Raw genomic sequence first — 23,575 nt, 5'->3', positions numbered from 1 at the left:
CTTTTGCCTCAGGTACTTTCATGATTGAGATAAATTATTCTTGTGCTAATCCGACTTCATGGGTATTGGATACCAGTTGTGGTTCTCATATCTGCAATATGTTGCAGGTGCTTAGGAGCCCAAGGAGATTGAAGAGAAACGAGGTGGATCTTCGCGTTGGCAATGGAGCAAGGGTTGCTGCTCATTCTGTTGGAGATGCCGACCTTATTTTGCCTACGGGCCTTTTACTGCATTTGAATAATTGTCTTTATGTTCCGAACATTTCTAGAAACATTATTTCTATTTCTTGTTTAGAACAAGATGGTTTTACTTTTAGTATTAAGAATGGTACATTTTCTATCATTTTGAATGATATTGTTTATGGTACTGCTTTATTAATAAATGGATTGTATGTTCTGGAAATGGGAACTAAAGTGCTCAATGTAGCTGTGAAACGACCTAGGATAGATAATCAATCTTATCTTTGGCATTGTAGACTAGGGCACATAAACGAAACAAGATTGTCTAGGATGCATGCAGATGGATACCTAGATTCCATGGATTTGGAATCCTATGGACAATGTGAATCTTGTCTAGCTGGGAAAATGACTTGTCACAAGCCCAAGGGGCTTGAGAGTCATAGGGCTAGTGAGTTATTAGAACTCATTCACACTGATGTTTGTGGGCCAATGTCTATAGAGGCTAGAGGAGGATACTCCTATTTCATTACTTTTACAGATGACAAATCAAGATTTGGGTACGTGTACCTAATGAGATATAAATCCGAAGCCTTTGAAAAGTTCAAGGAGTTTAGGAATGAAGTAGAGAAACATCGTGGCAAGATGATTAAAACATTACGATTAGATCGTGGTGGTGAATATCTGAGCCATGAGTTTCAGGATTATCTGAGAGAAAATGGAATTCTCTCGCAGTTTACTGCACCTTACACACCACACCAAAATGGTGTCTCCGAAAGGAGAAACAGGACCTTGTTAGACATGGTCAGGTCTATGATGAATGAGACTCAACTTCCAAAATCGTTTTGGGGATATGCCCTAGACACAGCGGCATACCTTCTAAATAGGGTACCGTCTAAATCTGTTCAGACCACACCATATGCGATATGGAATGGTAAGAGACCCAACCTGAGTTACCTCAGGGTATGGGGTCGTCGGCTTACGTCAAAGCATTGGCATCAGACAAGATTAGTGCTAAGAGTACTAAATGTCTATTTGTGGGGTATCCCATAGGTACTAAGGGATACTACTTTTACTCCATGGATGAACACAAAGTGTTTGTGTCAAAGAATGTTGAGTTCCTTGAGAAGGATTTGATCTCTCAAGGAGCTAGTAGGAGTAAGATTGATCTTGAAGAAGTTCAAGAACCACATGAACAGATTGAGGAACCCAAGTCTGCTCCGCAGGCGACGTTCTCCAATGGAGAAGTAAACACACAACTCCGTAGGTCATCGAAGGGCATCCATCCACCTGAGAGGTATGGGTTTGTGATTGAGAATCAGCAAACCGTCGAGGATGATGAACCAAGTAACTACGAAGAGGCAGTCAAGGATGTTGACTCTTCTAGATGGCTTGAAGCCATGGAATCTGAAATGGATTCGATGTATCAAAACAAGGTATGGACCTTGGTTCCTAAACCGCAAGGAATAGTTCCTATTGGTAACAAATGGGTCTTTAAAAGAAAGACTGATGTAGATGGCAACGTTCAGACCTACAAAGCTAGGTTGGTTGCGAAAGGGTATCGTCAAAGACAAGGAGTTGACTATGATGAGACTTTCTCACCTGTTGCCATGATCAAATCTATTAGGATCATGCTTGCAATAGCGGCATATCACGACTATGAAATTTGGCAAATGGATGTCAAGACCGCCTTCTTGAATGGGTTCTTGAAGGAGGATGTGTACATGACACAACCTGAAGGCTTTGAAATCAAAGATCAGGAGCATATGGTATGCAAACTTCAAAGGTCGATATATGGGCTAAAGCAAGCATCAAGGAATTGGAATATTCGTTTTGATGAAGTCGTTAAGAGTAACGGTTTTATCAAGAACGAGGATGAACCTTGTGTTTACAAGAAGGTTAGTGGGAGTAATGTCGTCTTCCTAGTACTTTATGTAGATGATATATTGTTAATAGGAAATGACATCCCTACATTACAAATGACGAAAGAGTGGCTTTCAAAAAGCTTCACCATGAAGGATTTGGGAGAGGCGACCTTTATACTTGGTATAAAAATCTATAGAGATAGATTAAACAGGCTGCTGGGTTTATCTCAATCCACGTATATTGACAAGATGCTAAAGAGGTTTAGCATGGAAGGGTCGAAAAAGGGTTTTCTTCCCTTCAGTCATGGGGTACATCTTTCAAAGGCCATGTGTCCTAAGTCACAGGCTGAGAAGGATCGCATGAGTGGAATTCCATACGCTTCAGCTATTGGATCCATCATGTATGCCATGATATGTACGAGACCAGATGTCTCATATGCTTTAAGCATTACGAGCAGATACCAGTCGGACCCTGGAGAGGGTCACTGGACGACAGTCAAGACCATCCTTAAGTACTTAAGAAGAACTAAGGATGTGTTTCTGGTCTATGGTGGGGTTGATGAGCTAACAGTGAAAGGGTTCACTGATGCCAGCTTTCAGAGTGACAAAGATGACTGCAAGTCACAGTCAGGGTTCGTATTCACCTTAAATGGTGGGGCAGTATCTTGGAAGAGTTCTAAGCAGGAGACAACAGCAGATTCAACAATAGAAGCTGAATATATAGCTGCTTCAGAAGCGGCCAAGGAGGCCGTGTGGATCAAGAAGTTCATATCTGAACTTAGGGTGGTTCCAAGCGTGGATGAGCCCATACAGTTGCTGTGCGACAACACTGGAGCCATTGCACAGTCAAAGGAACCTAGGTCTCATCAAAGATCTAAGCACGTGCTCCGCAGATATCACCTGATTAGAGAAATCATTGATAGAATGGATGTAAAGATGGATTATGTTCCCACAGATGATAACCTGGCCGATTCTCTGACAAAGGCTGTTTCTCAGAGAAAACATGATAGTCATTATGAGGCTTTGGGTATACGACTTAGGTCTGATTGGCTCTAGGCCAAGTGGGAGCTTGTTAGTATTTGGGTGTCCTAGAGACAATCTTATGATTAAATAAGGACATAGATGTAGACCTTTTTAATATTGTCGCAAATAAAAGAAAGCACTCTTTATCTTGTTTCATAATTCTGTCTTGATATTAATGTTAATATATTATGAATAACTTGATAAACCCCGTGGAATAAAATAGGTATCTCTTGAGATCATGAGGATTCAAGAATACCGGATGTTTATTCCTAATTTTATGTTCCTAGTCTAGAGATACTGAGAATGGGGTCAGTAATCTCGGGTAAGACTAGCACGACTTATCTACTTGTATATGGATACAAGGTATAGACCTCATGTGCTACAGATATGGAGATGTCTTAGCTAAAGTCGTGGGAGGACCTATAAGGGTATAGCTCGCACTGAACAGACCCACAAAAGAGACTCTATGAGGAAATCTCACAGAGAGTATCATTAGAGTAGTCTCTTTATATTTGGGTATGTCTTTCCTTAGACCAGAAGTTATTACCTAGACTGTGTTCTAGAAGGCATGCTTTGACTGTATACCTCGTCTGCCTGAAACATGGAGACTCATAGGTATACTGTTGGGCTTGTCCTGAAAGAGCACAGGGCTAGGGTGATAAGCTGAAGGAATTCGTCAGATCTCTGTGAGAGATTAGGTTATCTGTAAACCGGAGAAATCGGGATGACATTTACAGGGACTCGAGAATCTATGCATAGTAAAAGAGATCATGAGATGATCTGCCTTTAGAGTCAGTAAATTGAAGATTCCCTATTTCGAATAAAGCTTACCCTAAACCGCAAGGGTTGATACGTTTCCTTACCTTAGGTTTTATGGGAAGGTAACCGAGACGAAAGGAAATACATACGGCAACTAAATATGTGTAATAGGATGATTATGTCATTAACCTAACTAGCTCTGGGGCAACAAATTATTGCTAGTGCTCTGTGTTGTCATTAGATGGGTTGTGGGCTTATTGGGTCCAAGACCATTTATGTCAGTGGCTACGTTGGGCCTAATGGGTAGAGCTGGCAAAATGGGCCGAGCCCGCCGGGCCAACTAATGACAAGAGTATTCGACTACCTGATGAACAAGTATTCAAATACTACCTGAAAGTATTCGAATACTTCTTCAACAGAATGCAGAAATTCGAGCCAACTTCTGCATAATCCCAAATTTAAGGGTCCAAACGCGATTGGGAGTCCAATGACTCCCTAAACAGATATAACACAACATGTTATGAACCCAGAAACACATTCTTTTACTCAAATGGTTAAAGTTCCTCTTTTTAATAGATTAAACAAGCTTTAGGCCTCAAAATGATACTTAGGTGATCATGGCTCACCTCAAGAGCTCAAAACTTCGAAAATGAAGCAGAAAGGAAGCCTCCAATGCAACTCCAAGGTTCTGACTTGACACCAAAACGAAAATGCCTACACCAAGGTTGGTTCTTTCTCACCAAAGGTCACCACTTGGACCTCAAAATGTCATGACTATGGCTTTCAACACCCAAACCACCCAAAACCAGCACCCTCACCCACACACAGAGGATGGAAACTCAGAATACACCCTCACATTTCCTCACCCTGCATGTTCTTAAGTGTATACAAGCTCAAAGATGGAAGAAATCAAGTAAAGGTGACAACTTGAGTTCAAAAATGGTGAAAGGAGGCAATGGAACAGTAAACCACACTCAGCCCACCAAGTGCTTCACGTAGGAATTCTGGTATGCCTAGGGTTATGTGCTAAAATGCATATATATAGTCACTTAGCCATAAAACACACAGTATTAACTTTAAATGCTACGCTTAGCATTTTAATCCCAAACTCATGATTCTTAACCTACTCATTTTTACAAGAATTATCATATTTTTCTTATAATTTTCTGAGCACTTTTCCGGTAAGAGCTTTTCCAAGCCAGTACCGGTTTCTAGCACCAGTTCTCATTATTTGGGCTTGAAACTCGTTTTACAAGTCCTACATATCATTCTAGTAATTATCATGCACTTTCATTAATTTTCCGGGATACTTTTTCGGTACTCATTTATACTGACTAGCAGAACCGGTATCTGCACTTTTCTTCCGAAAAGCGACTTTCAGCATTATTACTCACTTACTATAATTATTAAAGCCTCATAATAATTATTAGGGTTAATTATGGAATCATTTCCTATTTTCTCATAATTTATTAATTAAATTCCTTAATTAACGGTGCAGGTTCTTACACTACTGATCAGAGAAGTGCAGGAATACGTCTATTACCCACACATTACCAGTCCATGTTGTACCTTCCCATGGCTTCTTGGCTAGGCGAAACACCACATACATATCATAAACATTTTGCACTTAACAGCTCCATAGCATTTCAATAAAACAGTACATGAAAACACATCATGCATATAACCATCCTCCAATGGGACATGGTGGAACAAAAAATGGCTAAGCCGAGGACACGAAAACTTACCTTGCAAGCTAACTATCTAAGCCAAGAGTCCACACAAACTCAACGTCCAAACACAGCAGAATCACAATCTGTTTTGGACCAGCAATCATATCAACAACCATAGCTCATAAGCATATAACATAAGACAACGCTTATCTTTTACGTTTCATGTCTTAAGACTTCTCACAAAGCCACAAGCCCTTAATTCTTTGATTCTGACTTAACTTAATCATTACAGAAATTCAACTTCCATAATCTAGGGTCCACAAACCCATAACTCAGTTCTGTATGAACAGTACCGTTACTGTTCACGCAAACCCAGAATATCTAGATATATGTCGGGGACATATCCAGATATCCCATATTCGGATATCATATCCGGATATACATATCCGGATATCCATATTCCGATATCACAAGACCCCATATCCGGATACCAATATCCGGATATTTCGCGACAGAATGCAGTTCTTCATTTTCGCGAAGATATCACCCAAAGGTCCAACTTTTACCATTATTATACGTCATAGAATCCATTTTTAGGCATATACAGATTCATATACGTGTTAGTTACTTCATTTTAACATATTACATGCCAAGACTCAAGCTTTAACCCATTAAAACTCATGATCAAGTTAGGGAACATACCCAAGGCTTCAAAACAGAAAAGAGAGGTGCTCTTGGAGCTCTCTATGAAGCTCCACAAGTCTGACTACGCTGGTCCACGAAAATGAGCATCAAGGTTGGTCTTTTACTTCACAAGGTAGCTCCTTGGAGCATCAACCACAAAAAAAAAGGCTTACCACTTCCCCAAACCAAAATTCAGCACCCAAACCTCACTAAAACTGACACCCTAACTTAGAAATGTAACCTTTTTCTATTTCCCAAGGCTTGAACACACTCACCCATGGAGTTTTTGTGAAGAAACCAAGAGGAAATGTGACCTCTTGATGGCTCAATGGAGAGGGAAGAAGGTGGTAAGGTGGCTGACCAGAGGAATGCAAGTGGAGGCACGTAGAGCACAAAGAATCACCCTAGGGTTTTGTGTAATGCTCTATTTATAGTCGGTTAAGGATTAATCACACAGTATTAGCGCTAAGTGCTACACTTATCATTTTAATCCCAAACTCAGGATTCTTAAACTACTCATTTTTCTAAGATTTATCATATTTTTATTTTATTTTTCGCAGCACCTTTCCGGTACGCGCTTTTCTATAGCCAGTATCAATTCTAGCACCAGTTCTCATTATTTTAACTTGAAACTTGTTTTACAAGTCCTATATATTATTCTAGGAATATTCCCACACTTATTATAATTTTTTGGGATACTTCATCGATACACATTTATATCGAGTAGCAGAACTGGTATCTGGACTTTTTATCAGAAAAGCGACTTTCAACATCATTACTCACTTACTATAATTATTTAAGCCTCATAATAATTATTAAGGTCAATTATGGAGTTATTTCCTAATTCTCACATTTATTTAATTAATCTCCTTAATTAACGGTGCGGGTTCTTACACTCCCAAGTGTGGAAAAATAGCTCTCAACCAAGAAGAAAGATGGTGGCTCTCTACCCTTATCCCAAAACAAAAATTAAACTGCCCAAGTGGTGTTTTTCTTCAATAAAACTCAAGCTTAAAAAGGATTGATGATGATTCTTTTGCATATGAATAGAGAAAGATGAAGACTTGGTAGTATTTAGTGAGAAAGTCACAAGATTTTGGAAGAAAGGCAATGACATAATGAAGAACCCAACATGGCAGCCATGAAGATCAGCATTGGGGTCTGAAAAATGACCTAGGGTTTAGTGCCATTAGTTATATATAGGTGCACTCACTTAAACTAACAGTATTAGTTTAATTAGTTTCGCTCTTTGTCTAACTCTAAATTTTATATTCTTAACCTATACATTTTTCTTGGAATTATCATATTTTTATTATAATTTTTCGAAACACTTTACCGATATGCGTTACCCAGCCGGTATATGTTCTGACATCACCGCTCATTATTTTTACTCCAAACTTGTTATACTTGACCTAGATTACAAGAAAAAATCTTATTAGTGACTAAATTTAATGAAATTTCGTCACAAATTCTTGCGTCGCAAGTTTATTTATGACGAAATTTGATTAGTTGTGTCAAAAATTGTCATTTGTGACAAATTATTTCTGACGAAATTTTTCGTCACAAATAAACTTTTTTCTTGTATTTTCTAGGAATATTTATATTTTTATTATAGTTTTTTTAGAATACTTCACCGGTACGCATTTATATTGTGAAGCAGAACCGGTATCCGCACTTTTCATCATAAAAGAGATTTAAGCATTATTTGATCTTCTCGATAATTATTCTAATCTTTTTATATTTATCTAAAGTTAATTATGAAATTATTTCTTAAACTTATAAATAAATTATTTAAATTCCTAATTTGACAGTGCAGATTCTTACAATGCTCACCGAGTTGGAATTTGTTCTACTAATAATGTTCTCTAAATTTCATTCTAAAAAAAAAATAGTTATAGTTTTTAAATTTATTTTACAAAACAAGTCTTGGCAAACGAGTTTTTTTTTTTCCTGAAAACTAAAAAACTGTTTTTAAAAACAGTAATCAAGCAGAGTCAGTGGCTCTGTTTGATTGTTGTTTTTAAAAACTGTTTTTTAGTTTTCAGAACAAAAAAACGAAAAAAAAACTCGTTGGGTAAGACTTGTTTTGTAAAAAATATTTTGAAAACTATAACTGTTTTTTTGTTTTTAGAAACAAATTTAAAGAACATGTCTGAGTTGTTTTTGTTTTCTATTTTGGTTTTTAACTTTCAAAAATAAATAAATATAGAAAACAACTATTTTCATAACTATTTTACAAAATAGTTTTAAGAACAAAAAAACAGAACACAATCAAACAGACCCTAAGTTTCTACTTTTCTATTATGTTTCGTTTTCTGTTTATGTTTTTGCTTCTTTTTATTATTATGTTAGCTAGGGCTAAGCCCATTCTTGTACCCAAGAAAAAAATGATAGCAGTAAACCTCCCTTATACACTTCATCTTACCATCTTAAAATAACATCATTTTGGAGTTTAGAATAAAAAAAATATTTTGATAAAAATACATGTTATAATAAGAAAATATAATTTTCAAAATATAATATTTTTTTATATTAAATTCCAAAATAATATCGTTTTAGAATTAGACGAGATAATTTTATTTCCATGTAACATGAAAAACGTTAATCCTATCAAATAAAATAATAGCCACAATGCAAAGGAAAAAATAAAGTGGGAAAGAAAGGCAAGATCTGCTCTGATGTTTTAGATAAAGTAAAATGAAGATTTGTACAAAAGCAAGATAATGGTAAATCAAAGGCCTTGAAAATTATTTTAAGATCATATACTGAAAAACTAGTGAAATGCCTCCTCTTTTGAGCACCCCAAGACCTAAAAAAGCTGCTCCTTCTTGTCATGCCACCATCTCCACCTGTGGGTAAAAGCAGACCAAAAGTATTAGGTAGCGGTCAAAAGATCTGGGCATCATCACATGGGTTTCACATGTCGCGCTAAAATATTACCATTCACATTTTTAATAACAAAAATAAAGATTATACCAACTCTATGTACTGAAAGTAATTATAACAATATATAAATGCAAAAATCTTCAATTTTTGACCATGTAATGCAGTCCGAAATTTTTGACCATCCAAAGAGTTATATAGAAAACTTCAAACAAGGAATTAGTAAGGGATTATTTCAGTTTAATCAATACTCTAGTATTTCAAGTTCATAGTCATGTACTCCATGAAGCGGATAAAAAAAAAACTTGAATTTTTTTCCTTTCGCATTTTAGAAAACTTTTCATGTTGAAGGTTCTTAGACTCACCAATAGTAATCCCATCTGGGTTTAACTTTGGTCATGCGGTTTTCACCATATGGGTAATCAGTTTCAGCTCTTCTAGCATTTCTGAAAGCACAGCAACCAATGGAATATATACCTATAAGAAACACAAGCACCACAACATTAAGAACAGAGATCTTGTGCCAATCCCTTCTTATGTTTTCAAGTACACCAGCCTTGCAAGAATCACATTCGTAGCATAGAAAATTGGGGGCGTTGTTCCAACGGTAGCAATCTGGATCTTGGGTCACCATTGTTTCCACGTTGTAATTGCACGCAGTTGGTGGTTTACAACATCCAGACTGCATTCACACATAATTATGATTAAGAATTCATGTCAAAATTTTTTTTTGGAGTGAGTTGCGATTGGTTGTAGTATTAATGTGTTACGATTGCAGTATTAATGATAATTATAATTTTAGCATTGATGAGCATCTACAATCCTAACCATCATCAAATGCTACAATCGTAATATATGGAATGTTCATCAGTTTGATAACAAATAAAAAAAAATTTACTTTCAAATTGGATCCTCCTATTTTTTCTCCCCTTATAAAATGACTAATACTTGATAAGAAGAAATTAATAGCAAATTAATTCCTTACAGAAACAATGATATTGAACCAAGCTAGATACGTGCTTTATCGAAGGAATGGTAAAAAAAAACAATGATATTTAAAAAAAATAGTATGTCAATATAATATATATACACACACATACCAATATTTATATCGAAGCCACTTAATCTTTAACACGATTGAAAGAAATGAAGATATAACTTGTTTTAAGATTCACAAAATTGCAGTGGAAAATCTGATTAATGATTAATTTTGAAATCAGTAGTAGCTATGAGTCTCTTACTGAAATTTTGTTTAAAAAAAAAAGAAAAAGAAAAAATTACTCATATACCTCCGAAGTCAACTGTTTCTAATGTATTAAAAAAAACACTATTTCTAGTTTAGCTTATAACTTAATTACTTAATTAAACCACAACTTATTAGTACTTAATTAAATCAACTGAAAATAGATTATTTTAACTTAACCAATGATCTTGAGTTCAAATATCTAGAAATGAGAACATAATTGTATTAATATTAAAAAGATTTTACGTCACAACTTCCTTAAAAATTTCATTTGCATATAACTAATTAAGAGAAGTACAAAACTTAATTATCCTTCCAAGATATAAAAAACACAAATAGAACCCAAATGCAAACTCCAAATACAAAAAGTATAGTAAATCCCCAAGATAGAAACAAACTGTTTTTGCGTACCTGTATTGGAGACATATCCCTCTGCATATAATCAAGAGAGGTCCAAAATACAAGCTTGGCACAAGTGTTAGACCCCAAAATACAGCTCCTAATGGTACTCCAATATTGAGGATCCTTTATCCTATTCCTCAACCATGGTGAATAATCTTCAAGACGATACTCCTTATAAACCCTACCAGGCACTTCCACTCCCCTGCCTTGGCCAGTCACAACAAAACCAAATATAGTTAAACTAAAGAGGGCTACTATAAGGAACAACATGATCACCAAGTACACCCAAAGAGCCCAAGCCACATGAAAACATGCCCCTATGAAACCTGCTAGTGAAATCACAAGCACAACAAAGCCTATAACAAGAAGTGGCGTTTGAAAAACATTTTCACAAGTCGTGGTGCTCCTGGCCATCCATAGACCTGCACCAATGATGGGTATTGATGCTAAGAGTGTAAAAAAGTTCAAGAATCCTATCACTGTGTTGCTGAACCGTTGCATTTTACACTCCCTTTTTTCTTTTCTTCTTCTTCTTCTCTCTCTCTCTTATTGGTTTGGCTCTTGTGATTCTTGCGTTGTCTTCAGTTTTCTTTCTCTTTTAAAGTGAGATGGAATTTGTTTATATCACTCCATAAAGATTCGAGATTTTCAACATTTCTATCTCCTTTTCAAATAATTTCAATATTGTAAAAGTGTGTGTTATTTTAAGAGTAAATACATTTTGAGTCCTTAACAAAAAATACGGTCTTCATTTTTAATTCCTTATAAAAAAAATTAGTCTCGAGGTTTCTAACAAATTTAAAGTGGATCCATTTTGTTGAAATTGTGGTCTCTCATAAATTTAAAAAAAGACTCACATTATCCCTCAAAAAGATTAAAATGAGTCCATTTTGAATTTCTTAAATACCTCGAGACTCATTTTTTTTGTAAGGGACCGCATTTTTTGTTAGGGATCCAAAATGATATTTACTCTTATTTTAAATAATATAAATTTTGTCATTTAATAGACACAAGATGTAGTTTCCACTAAAAAAAATAAAAATAAAAATAAAAATAAAATAATAAATCTCACCTTTTCATATCTATAAAATAACATAACTTATATCATTTAAAATGATATACAGTTTTTTCTCTCAATATATGATTACTTTTCTCTGCATTAGGGTATTCCGAAATTTTTATTTTTTTCTTCCTATTCTTAGTTACTAAGCTATTCACTCTTTCAGAGTGACGAAATTGCCCTTTCAACGCTATCTGAAGCGAATATAACCAAATCAAAGAATATTTGATGTGTCATTGCAAAAGCAACTTTCAATATGGTATTGCAGTGATAGCCCATCTTATTTTTCATTCTCAACCCATTTTTCAAGGAATCATGTGAATAATATATAAAGCCTTGGTTACACATGGGATCAAGTCCTGGAAACGCGTCCATTTATTTGAAATGATTTTTTTAAACTAATATTTAGGTTCTATTCCATTAATGTGTTCATTTATTTGAGATGATTTTTACACACATATTTAGAAAATTTGTGTATAAATATGCTATATATAATGTGTACCTTCGATACCAAATTCAAATTTATAGTAACAAAAAAATCTTCCTAAACTTTTATTTTGAAAAAAAAAATCAAGTATTATAGTGACGCAATTTCCCTATATATCCGTAAGTGATGTGTAAAGTCCTGGATAGACCGTATTGCTATACCGTATGGTATGCGCTCAGAGATAGTTTATATCAAGTGTATACTAGGCTTAGAGCCGAGGTTCCAATCACTGCGCACAAACAATAGGCTTATAGCCAAGGGGTGGGTGGGTGTGTGCACAGTGTGGACAATATTCGTAAATAGGTAAAAAGTGTTTACCTGGAGTGTTTAGGCTCTTATTTATAGGTTTACCTTCCTGGGCTTGAGCCCTTTGAGCTCCCCTAATTGCAATAGGATTCAACTCTCTTTCTGTTGGGATGACATCCTTATCATGTGCCCTTTTGGCTGCTTAGAGTTGTTGAGATGCTGACGACTCTATCTCTTGCTAGATACCCTAGAAGGTAGTTGGGATATGATATTCATATCCATATCAGTTGCCCCCCAGCTCGGTATTCCGAGGTTCGGGATGTCGAGGTGTTATTATGTCATCCCGGATCTAGTTTGTCCGAGTTCGTTGGTCTTGGATTTGAACTTTTGGGTTTTTGACGTTAACGCTCTAGCTCGGTATTGCTTTTATCGAGATCGATTGCGTAACGCTTCTTGATCTGCCTTCAAGCATTGTTTGATCCCAGCTTCGACTTAATCATGTTGGGTCGAGTGGAAATTTTTGTTTGACCTCATGGTCGAGCTCATGCCTGACCTACAATATTTAAGACGACCTTGTAGCTCAAAGGTCGGAATTTGACCTGATCAGATCCCCCTGACCTTTCGCTTTATGCCTGCTGTGACGGTTGCAAGTTTCCACGCGCCTTCCCCTTATTGGGGGTTCGTGCATTGTGCAGGGTGCGCCGCAATAAGCTTTGCATAGGTCATGATTGCGTGCATTTAATGCATTCAAGGTGAAGTCCCCTTTTTCCCCCTCATCACTTAACCGTTTAGAAAAACCCCTTCGTCTTCGCGCCTTATGCTCTTCGTCCTTTAGATATCGGTTTGAAAACTGGTGTTGGACTTTTACTTTCGAATGAGTTTTGCTGTGAGCGTTTTTCTCTACACTTGCTGCTGTTTTAGGAAGGCTTTTCTTGAGTTTGCACTTTCTTTAATCGATTCCCAGTTGCTTTGTCCACTCTTTGTTCAGGTATTCCTTTCTTCCTTCCTTTATTTTCTTCACTTACTCCATTGTCTCGAGTGTTTGCCTGGTGCATGCTTTGCTTTTTGTTTGACTGTATATTTTGGAGATTCTAGAGTGTAACGTTCTAAAGTGTAGTGTTTTACTTTGTACTGGACTCGCGTTCTTTTTGTCCCTTTCATTTGGGGGTTCCATGTTTTTATCTTTTGTGGGGGTTCCTGATGAGTGCCCCTGGTTCCTCTTCTGGCCCGGCTTCTGGCCGAGGGGAAGAGGTAAGTGAGGAGGTAATGAGGCGACTACCTAGGTCGATCCAGTACTGGCTCTTTGGTAAAGAATACACTGAGGAGGAGAAGCTTCAACAGCTTCTTCGTGGTCACGGGGGAGGTCGTCGGAGATCCCGGGGTGGCGTTGGCAGGAGAGGGAAAGGTCGGAGAGGAGGGGGTCGTCAGAGTCAGCTTAATTTTGGCTCCACCAGCCCTCCCTTAACGAGTCTTTCAACTCCCGGGTCGAGTTCCTTTCCCGACCCTGTCCCTCTGTCTTATATTTTACCGTCTTCCCAGGTAACTCCGGGTCCGAGGTCCGTTCTGGATCGGATCCCTCCTCTTGGTTTGAGCGATAGCTCCTCTAGCCTTTCTTCGACCGAGCTGGGTTTTCCCGAATCGGTCACACCTTCTTGCCTGGATGATTCTGCATCAAGTCGGGTACCGTTCGTTGACCTCGTCAGTAGTTCAGACAGCTCCATTCCTTTTTCTTGGAGTACATCTTCGTTGTCGTCCGACCTGGGTAGTTCGAGGTCACATTTGGTTGATATGTGTACTGATCCTTATCCTTCATATTCCAGGACCACAACTATGGGATGTTCTGACGTTCAAGATTGGGTTCTTACCGAGATACTGCAAATGCGATCTACGATGTCTCCCGTCGATGTAGCCCAACTTCCAGTTGGAGACCTCAATGGGGTTGATATTCTTCCAGCGGGAGATTACCCAGTGTGCTCCGGTCCTAGCTTGGATGAACCTCATTTCTTCTATTTTTACCGGGATCTGATTACGAAGTTGGGAATTCGTTTCCCTTTTTTCGACTTTCAAATGGTCGTAGTTCGCCGACTTAGGGTCGCGCCCTCGCAGCTGCACCCTAATTCGTGGGCATTCATTCGAGGTTTCGAGCAAGTATGCGCCTACCTCTGTTTGCCTTGCACAGTTCCTCTTTTCTTCTTCTTATTTGATGTATATACAGCCCGGACTGGTGCCGAGGCTAAAGAAAGAAAGGGGTGGGTAACCCTTCGAGGTGCTCCAGGTAGGGGTATTTTTATTTCCTATTCACAGTCCTTCAAGGGCTTTAAGGATGCCTACTTCAAGGTGACATCTCGTTCTGACTCCCTTCCGTGGTTCGTCGAAGAGCAGCTGGACAATGGGGACCTATCATGTCGGTTTGAATTGTACTGGACGCAAAAGCATTATTGGAAGCGTCCTAAGGACTATGATACCCCATTAGCAGCTTTTTCTAGTTCGAAAAGGTTGGCGGTTTCCGTTCTGATCGAATATGTCGACGAGTATGGCATTATTGATCTAAGTCAGATTGTAGATAAATTTGGCGAGGATGCCCTTTGTGAACTTTGTATGTGATTTATTTTTATGGTTTATTTTCTGCTGAATTCGGAGCTTGCGTCCTGACCTTTAATTCTCTTTTGCAGTCAGTATGACCTCCGCCGAATATAAGAAATTTATTCCTAAGCCCAAGAAGTCCGCTAAAGGAAAGTCGAGAGAGGCTGCCTTCCTTGAGCCGGAGGTTTCAAACAAAAGACAGGTTGACTTCATACTCGGTGGCAACAGGTTGGGTGCCGAGGTGGTCTCAGTTGATGTTCCTACTCCTCCCTCTTCTCCACTTCCTCCGCCTCTGGTGATTCCTCATGGGGACATGATAGTCCTGGAACCTGGGGAGTTGTGGAAGGTCGGAGTGTCGGACCGACTTAGGGCCTCCCTGAAGCCTCCTCCACAGCTCATGGGTGGCTCGGCCCTGACTTCTGACGCGAGGGCCCTGATAGCACAGTTGGAGGAGGACTCCTTGAAGGCATCTTCTTTGCTCCAATCTTTTCAGGATCTCCATCAGAGGCTCGACTTAGCTGTTGCTTCCAACTCATCCCTTGTTTCCAAGAATGGTGATCTTAGTAAGTCTAAGACTGAATTGGAGGCGAGAGTTCGAGAGTTGACTTCTGTGCTTGATGAGGTGAAGAAAGCTTTGGAGTCGGCCATTGCTAAGGCGGATGGATTAAGTGCTGAGAAGGAGACCTTCTCCAAGTCTATGGCGGATAAGGATGTTCAGATCCAGAAATTGCAAGCCAACTTGGAAAAGACGAAAGCCGACTTTGAAGAGGCTAAAGCTGTGGTCATGAATGCCGCCGTCCAAGCCTTTGACAATGCAATTGCTCAAGCCCATGTTCTAAACCCTGGCCTCATCACTGATGGCATGGACGTCGCGAATGATGTGAAGGATGGCGCCATCATTCCCGAAACTCTGGGCTCTGACTCTGATGACGAGGAGGAGACCAGAGCTGAAACTCATGAGACCAACTCTCCACATGTTGCCGAATGAAGGGGTCGGAATGCCGATTTTTATTATGTATTTTGTTTGCTATGGGGCCTTTGAGCCCCTTTTTTTATTTTGTCTGAACATATTTGCCGCTTTGGGTCGGCTTTAAACTCATGTTTTGGTTTTATTTTTCCGAGATCATTGTTTTACTTCCCTGTTACTTTAACGTTCGGGGTTCAATTTTGATCCCGTGATACTTGACTTGCGTTTTGCCGAGGTTTCGTTAATCGATCTAGGATTATTTTTTGTTCGTCAACAAAATTTTCATTCCTTTGTTTGATCGTGAAGCTCTTGGGCTTCATTTACTTCAGTGGAAATCGATATGCATTGATGACAGAATTAAAGTAACTGCTCATTTTATTTGCATTTCAAACGAAATCTCTTTACAAAGTCGAGCTTAGGAGCTCGTTTTATTTTCTTGGAAATAAATCTACCTACTGACTGGGCTTAGTAGCTCGTCTTATTTACGTAGAAGCAAATCTAACTACTGACTGAGCTTGACAGCCCGTCTTATTATCTCGAGCGTCGGACTTGAAGCCTAACTATAGTAAACCTTCAGCTTGTCCGCGTTCCAAGTTCTCTTTACTGGCTTCTTGGAGATAGTTTCCAAGGTGTAGGCTCCCTTTCCCATATTTTCCTTGACTTTGTAGGGGCCTTCCCAGTTCGCGGCGAGCTTTCCATCTCTGGCATTCTTGTTGCCGATGTCCGCTCTCCTTAGCACCAAGTCGCTGCTTTGAAATGACCGTAGTTTGACCTTCTTATTGAATCTAGCAGTTACTAGGCGCATTTCCATCATATTCTTGTATCTGGCAATCTCGTTGCATTCATCTAGTAGGTTGAGTTCCACAAGGAGTGCCTCCTTGTTTTGACCTTCCGTTCCTTGTAACCTTTGCACCCTCCTCCAGGATGGTTCACCGATTTCCACCGGAATCATGGCCTCGCATCCATATGTCAGCTTGAAGGGGGTTTCTTCTGTGGCAGATTGGGCGCTCGTCCTGTAACCCCACAAGATGAGGTGTAATTGTTGCACCTAATTTCCTTTGGCTTCGAAGAGCCTTTTCTTGAGCCCGTTGATGGTCACCTTGTTGGCAGACTCGGCTTGTCCGTTAGTCTGAGGGTGTTCAACTGATGCAAACCGATGTGTGATTTTTAAGTCGGTAATTAACTCTTGGAACTTTTTATCAGCAAACTGTGTTTCGTTATCCGTGATGATCTCGGCAGGAAGTCCAAATCGGCTGATCAGGTTTCTTTCAAAGAATCTCCGTATCTTTGCCGAGGTAATGGTGGTGAGGGGTTCAGCCTCGATCCACTTGGTGAAGTAGTCAACAGCCACTATCAACCACTTGAGTTTTCCTTCAGCTGCAGTAAAAGGTCCCAGTAGGTCCATTCCCCATTTGAAGAATGGCCATGGTGCCGTGATAGTTTGTGTAACACCCCGTGTATACTCGGAATATTAACATTACATCGTATTAAGCGGTGCTTAATTAAAAATGCGGAATATTCTTTTTCTTTTCAATTATGACGTCATCATCAATTACCAACTCGATTACTTAATCAATTTCATAAAATATCGCCTGTATGTAAATCGCAATAAGACATCTACTGAAATACCTCAATATATAGATAAAGTGTGTATCTAAATCACAGCATTACATCAAGTAATCCGGACAATATCCTGATACATTATTACAACTCCAAAAGACTCAAGACATAATCAAGACATAACAATACTATGTGTCATGGACAATCCCCATGCTCACCAAATAAACATAGTAAGCAGCCAGTCTCAACGTAAAACTCCATAAACATAACTGAAGCTATAAGTATAAACAGCATGCAAATCCAGCATCCAATCATGGCAGCATAAAATAACAACAATCTAACTCAGCTCCGGCCTCCTGCCGCCTGAGGTCTCAACATTACCTGACCCTGAAATAAGCATTCCCCAAACGTGGGGTGAGATCTCTAAACAAGAAATCTCAGTAAGACAATGGGTCCTCAAGGATCTTCCACCCCAAGCTCACTTACATGTGCAATATAAGTTCTAAAAGCATTTATATCATTATCAGTTCCAAAACTATGTAGTGCAACAGATATCTATGGCATGTGTGTAATCACTATCTACTGGCCAGAGAAATGTAGGAATACGTCTATTCCCTACATGTAGTACAAGGAACACCGCTTGCACCTCACCCACAGCCTCACCCTCTTGTATGTTCCACATACTCAGGCTTACCGTATAGGTGGAACACCTCCATGCATATCAACAAGGCACTAACATACAATAACTCAACAACATTTCCAAAACATCAAAAGCATGTAACACAACATGCATATACCATATCCCCATGGGACATGGTGGAACCACAACATGGCTAAACCGAGGACACGAAAGCTTACCTGTACCCGTATGCCCCTCCGACTCGAACTCGGTATCACAAGGGTTCACACCACAAATAGAATCCAATGCACTCACAGATCTGGTTCAATGACCATCATAGTATCAATATACATATTCTAAAATTCCAAGGCAATCGAATATTATTTCTTTTCCAATTCGAACCTGGAGATCCTTTCTAAGACATATCATTTAACTTATTTAATTTAAGATAATTATTGTCTTATAAATATATATAACTAACGATTCCATATAACAATATATATATATATATATATATATATATATATATATATTAGTCTTATGCATATATTGTTATATTAGTTTTAAAAGGTCACGCTGCTTTTAAAAGGTCACGTAGTCTTATATATATATATATTGTTATATATATATATATATATATATATATATATATATAACTACGTGACCTTTTAAAGAAAACAACGCCTCTGACTCCCTGGGTTCATATAAACGCACGACTCCCTGGAGAACGAAAGCTAAAAGACATTGCTTTAATATGTATATATGTGTAACGAAACCACATCAAAAGCAAATTTGATATATATATATATATATATATAAAAAGCACTTCGACCAGCGTGAAAGCCCTACATTGGGTAAACAGTGACCAAATTCAAAGTGTTGAAATTTCATATGGAGTCACGCAAATCGATGCACCCAAATCATAAAAAGACAAAACAAAAAACCATCTACAGTGGAAGAGCGCACAATATACGAATGTTTTCTTAAAATTAACATGGGTTCTGAATCAATAGTAACATATAACAAATATTATACTCAAAATTATGGATTTACAAAGAGATAATTAAGTTTACCTTGGTTCTTTTTAGAACAGAAAAATGAAAACTTGAGAGGTTTATAAAGCACCCAAATCTTCAACAAAGGGTTCTCCTTCAACACAACTAAAGCTTTAATGGATGGGTGGTGTTTCAATGGAAGAGAGGAAGAAAAAAAATAGAAACTTTAGAGAAGAAGGCTATGACTCTAAGAAACTCTAAAGAGAAGCCACACTCAGCCGCTGAGTTTCTTTCTAAAAACACACCTAGGGTTTTGTGCCCAACTATTGTATTTATAGGCCACTTAAGGGTTAAAATACACAGTAGTAGCTTTAATTGCTACGCTTAGCATTTTAATCCCAAACTCTGGATTCATAACCTACTCAATTTTACAAGAATTTTCATATTTTTATTATATTTTTCTGAGCACCTTTCCCATACGCGTTTTTCATAGCCAGTATCAGTTTCTGGCATCATTTCTCATTATTTTGACTTGAAAGTCGTTTTACAAGTCCTATATATTATTGTAGTAATTATCATGCACTTACATTAATTTTCCGGGATACTTTTTCGGTACGCATTTATACCGACTAGCAGAACCGGTATTTGCACTTTTCTTCTGAAAAGCGACTTTCAGCATTCTTAATCACTTACCATAATTATTAAAGCTTCTTAATAATTATTAGGGTCAATTATGGAATCATTTCCTATTTTCACATAATTAATTAATTAAATACCTTAATTAACGATGCAGGTTCTTACATTCACCCCACCTTTTTAGGATTTTGACCTCAAAATCAGAAACATACCTGGTCGAAACTCGGGGTACTGCCGGAGAAGCTCGTCCTCACGCTCCCAAGTACACTCCTCAGGAGTTCTTCCGGTCCATTGCACCTTGACCATTGGAATGATCTTGCTCCTCAGCTGCTTCTCGCCACGATCGAGAATTCTGAGTGGTCCGACGGGAGTTTTCAGGTTCTCCCGAACCTCCACATCATCTGGTTGCACCACGTGCGAAGGATCTGCTATGTACTTCCGAAGCTGAGACACGTGAAACACGTCGTGGATGTTAGCCAGGTTCGGAGGCAAGGCAAGCCGGTAGGCAACAGGTCCTACTCTACCAAGGATCTGGTATGGCCCAATATATCGCGGGCTCAGTTTCCTCACTCCGAGTGCCCGACCAACACCGGTGACAGGTTAAAGTCTCACAAACACGTGCTCACCCTCACTGAACTCTAGCGGACGATGCTTGACATCATAGTAGCTCTTCTGGCGATTCTGTGCCTGCTTCAACTTTTCACGGATCATCTGGATCTGCAAGGTGGTATCTTGGACAAAGTCTAAGCCAAAAAGCTCCTTGTCCCCAACCTCAGACCAACAAGTAGGAGTCCGACACCTCCTACCATACAGTGCTTCGTAGGGCGCCATGCCCAGGCTAGCATGAAAGCTGTTGTTGTAAGAAAACTCAACCAACGGAAGGTACCTATCCCATGCCGAGCCCTGCTCCAACGTGCAAGCTCGCAACATGTCCTCCAAGGTCTGGATGGTCCTCTCAGTCTGTCCATCAGTCTGAGGGTGATAGGCGGTACTCAATCTCAACTGCGTACCAAAAGCCTCCTGCAGCGCCTCCCAGAACCGAGATGTGAACTTCGGGTCCCTATCACTAATGATACTCTCGGGCACCCCGTGAAGCCTCACAATCTCGCGAACATAAAGCTTGGCCAACTGCTCTGTAGTGAAGCTCACCTTCACTGGAAGAAAATGGGCAGACTTCGTCAGTCTGTCCACAATGACCCAAATAGAGTCACAACCCGCCTGAGTCTTCGGCAATCCCACCACGAAGTCCATGGAAATACCTTCCCACTTCCACTGTGGTACTTCAAGAGGTTGAAGTTCACCAGACGGTCTCTGATGCTCAATCTTCACCTTCTGGAAAACCAAACACTTGGACATAAAGATAGCAACATCTTTCTTCATGCCCGGCCACCAGAAGTTCTTCTTCAAGTCTTGATACATCTTAGTAGCACCCGGGTGGATAGAAAACTGACCCTTATGGCCTTCTGCCATAACCTCCTCTGTCAACGGACCTCGAGGAACTACAATCCTCTGCTGAAACAAAAGCAATCCATCATCATTCCAAGACACACCGTCTTGGTTCTTCACATAATCCAGACACTCTCTCTGAACTTGTGCCTCTTTAATTTTTTCTAGCAGCTCGTTCACAACATCTGTTGCTTCCAACTCGAGAAGTACACTCTCACACGGAGCGGTCACTGCCAAGTTTCGGAACTTCTTAACCACATCGAAGTTACCAAGTAACAAACTGGATGAACTACTGGATTTCCGACTCAAAGCATCAGCTACCACATTGGCCTTGCCAGGATGATACCTTAGCTCGAAGTCGTAGTCCTTTATGAACTCCATCCATCTCCTCTGCCTCATGTTCAACTCCTTCTGGTCGAACAGGTACTTCAAACTCTTGTGGTCACTGAACACCACAAACCTCAAACCAAAAAGATAATGCCTCCAAATCTTGAAAGCAAACACAATAGCAGCCAACTCCAAGTCATGAGTAGGGTAGTTCTCCTCATGAGGTTTCAACTGCCTCGAAGCATAGGCAATCACTTTGCCCAACTGCATCAACACACAACCTAGCCCCTTCCCGGAGGCGTCGGTGTAAAGCTCAATCTCAAGCGCAGGATCAGGAAGGACCAGTACAGGAGCAGTAGTCAGTCTCTCCTTCAACTCCTGAAAACAGACCTCACACTCGTGAGTCCACACAAATGGAGTCTCCTTCCGAGTAAGGCGAGTCAATGGCAAAACCATGGTGGAGAATCCCTTGATGAACCTCCGATAGTAACCTGCCAAACCCAGAAAGCTCCTCACTTCCGTAACTGTCTTGGGTCTCTCCCAATCCAGTACGGCCTCAATCTTGTTCGGATCCACTGCAACTCCCTCAGCAGAAATAACATGCCCAAGAAACTTCACAGACTTGAGCCAAAACTCACACTTTGAAGGCTTTGCATACAGCTTCTTCTCCTTCAGCACTTGCAGAACAGTTCTCAAATGCTCCACATGCTCCTCCTCCGTCTTGGAGTAAATCAAAATATCGTCAATGAAGACGATCACAAACTGATCCAGGTACGGCTGGAAAATCCGGTTCATGTAATCCATGAACACAGCAGGTGCATTGGTGAGTCCAAACGGGATCACCAAATACTCAAAGTGACCGTATCTCGAACGAAACGCGGTCTTAGGGACATCCTCCGGCTTCACCCGAATCTGATGGTATCCGGACCGGAGATCAATCTTGGAATACACACAAGCACCCCTGAGCTGATCCAACAGATCATCAATCCGAGGAAGGGGATACTTGTTCTTGATCGTCACCTTGTTCAGTTGCCTGTAGTCGGTACACAATCGCATTGTCCCGTCCTTCTTCTTCACAAAGATGACAGGTGCTCCCCAAGGAGACACACTCGGTCGGATGAAATCTTTCGCTGAAAGATCCTCAATATGCTTCTTCAGCTCTGCCAACTCCGGTGGCGACATCCGGTATGGAGCTAAAGAGATCGGCCCCACACCAGGCAACAGATCTATGGAGAACTCTATCTCCCTCTGTGGCGGAAACTCAGGAATATCCTCAGGAAACACCTCGAGGAATTCCCTCACCACAGGAATGCCGGTGATGTCCTCCTGTGTACCACTCACCAAACCTCCCAACATGACATAACCAAATGCCCCGGCTCTCAAGGCTCTCCTAGCCTGCAGCAACGAAATGTACGGCGAGGAACTGGCTGTGGAATCACACGGAGACAACACAACACGCTTGGCACAACAGTCAATCATCACACAATTTCTGGACAGCCAATCCATGCCCAGAATAACCTCCAAGTTGGCCATCGGCAATCCTATCAGATCCACTGAGAACTCACGGCCATCCCACTGAAACGCCACATCGCGATGAACAGTGGTAGCATCACATCTTTCTCCGGTGGCGGTAGTCACCCGCATCGGTGGAGAAAGCACATCACTGGGCAACTCAAGCCCCACAACAATCAGGGTAGCAACAAAAGAATGCGTAGCCCCAGAGTCAAACAACACATCAACAGCTGATGAACCAATCGTAACAGTACCTCTGACAAGGTTCGGAGCTCGGTCCGACTGCTGACGATCCAGGGTATAAACTCGCCCCGTGGAATGTGGCACATCTGATGCCACGGTAGGTGGAAGGGGAATCATTCGTAGTGGAACTGCCTGAACTGCAGCAGCTCTCGCTGTCGACAACGGAAACTCTCTGGAATAGTGGCCCTC

General features: G+C 39.9%; 1 protein-coding gene across 1 annotated transcript; it reads right to left on the bottom strand.

The window, feature by feature from the left end:
• Positions 1-8,863: 8,863 nt before the first annotated feature.
• Positions 8,864-11,272, bottom strand: LOC133303438 (tetraspanin-6-like). The gene is made up of 3 exons (XM_061503350.1): positions 10,715-11,272; positions 9,426-9,742; positions 8,864-9,026 (listed from the first exon to the last, which is right to left on the bottom strand). The coding sequence occupies exons 1-3, from the start codon at positions 11,204-11,206 to the stop codon at positions 8,987-8,989; spliced, it is 849 nt and encodes a 282-aa protein (XP_061359334.1). The 5' UTR covers positions 11,207-11,272; the 3' UTR covers positions 8,864-8,986.
• Between the last annotated feature and the right edge of the window lie 12,303 nt (positions 11,273-23,575).

This window comes from Gastrolobium bilobum, unplaced genomic scaffold, assembly GCF_033153095.1.
Source record: "Gastrolobium bilobum isolate Gb01-03AN ecotype WA unplaced genomic scaffold, APGP_CSIRO_Gbil_v1 utg4147, whole genome shotgun sequence".
NCBI classification, from domain to species: domain Eukaryota; kingdom Viridiplantae; phylum Streptophyta; class Magnoliopsida; order Fabales; family Fabaceae; genus Gastrolobium; species Gastrolobium bilobum.
The sequence above is the reverse complement of the archived record's forward strand: the minus strand, read 5'-3'. Positions and strand labels throughout refer to the sequence as shown.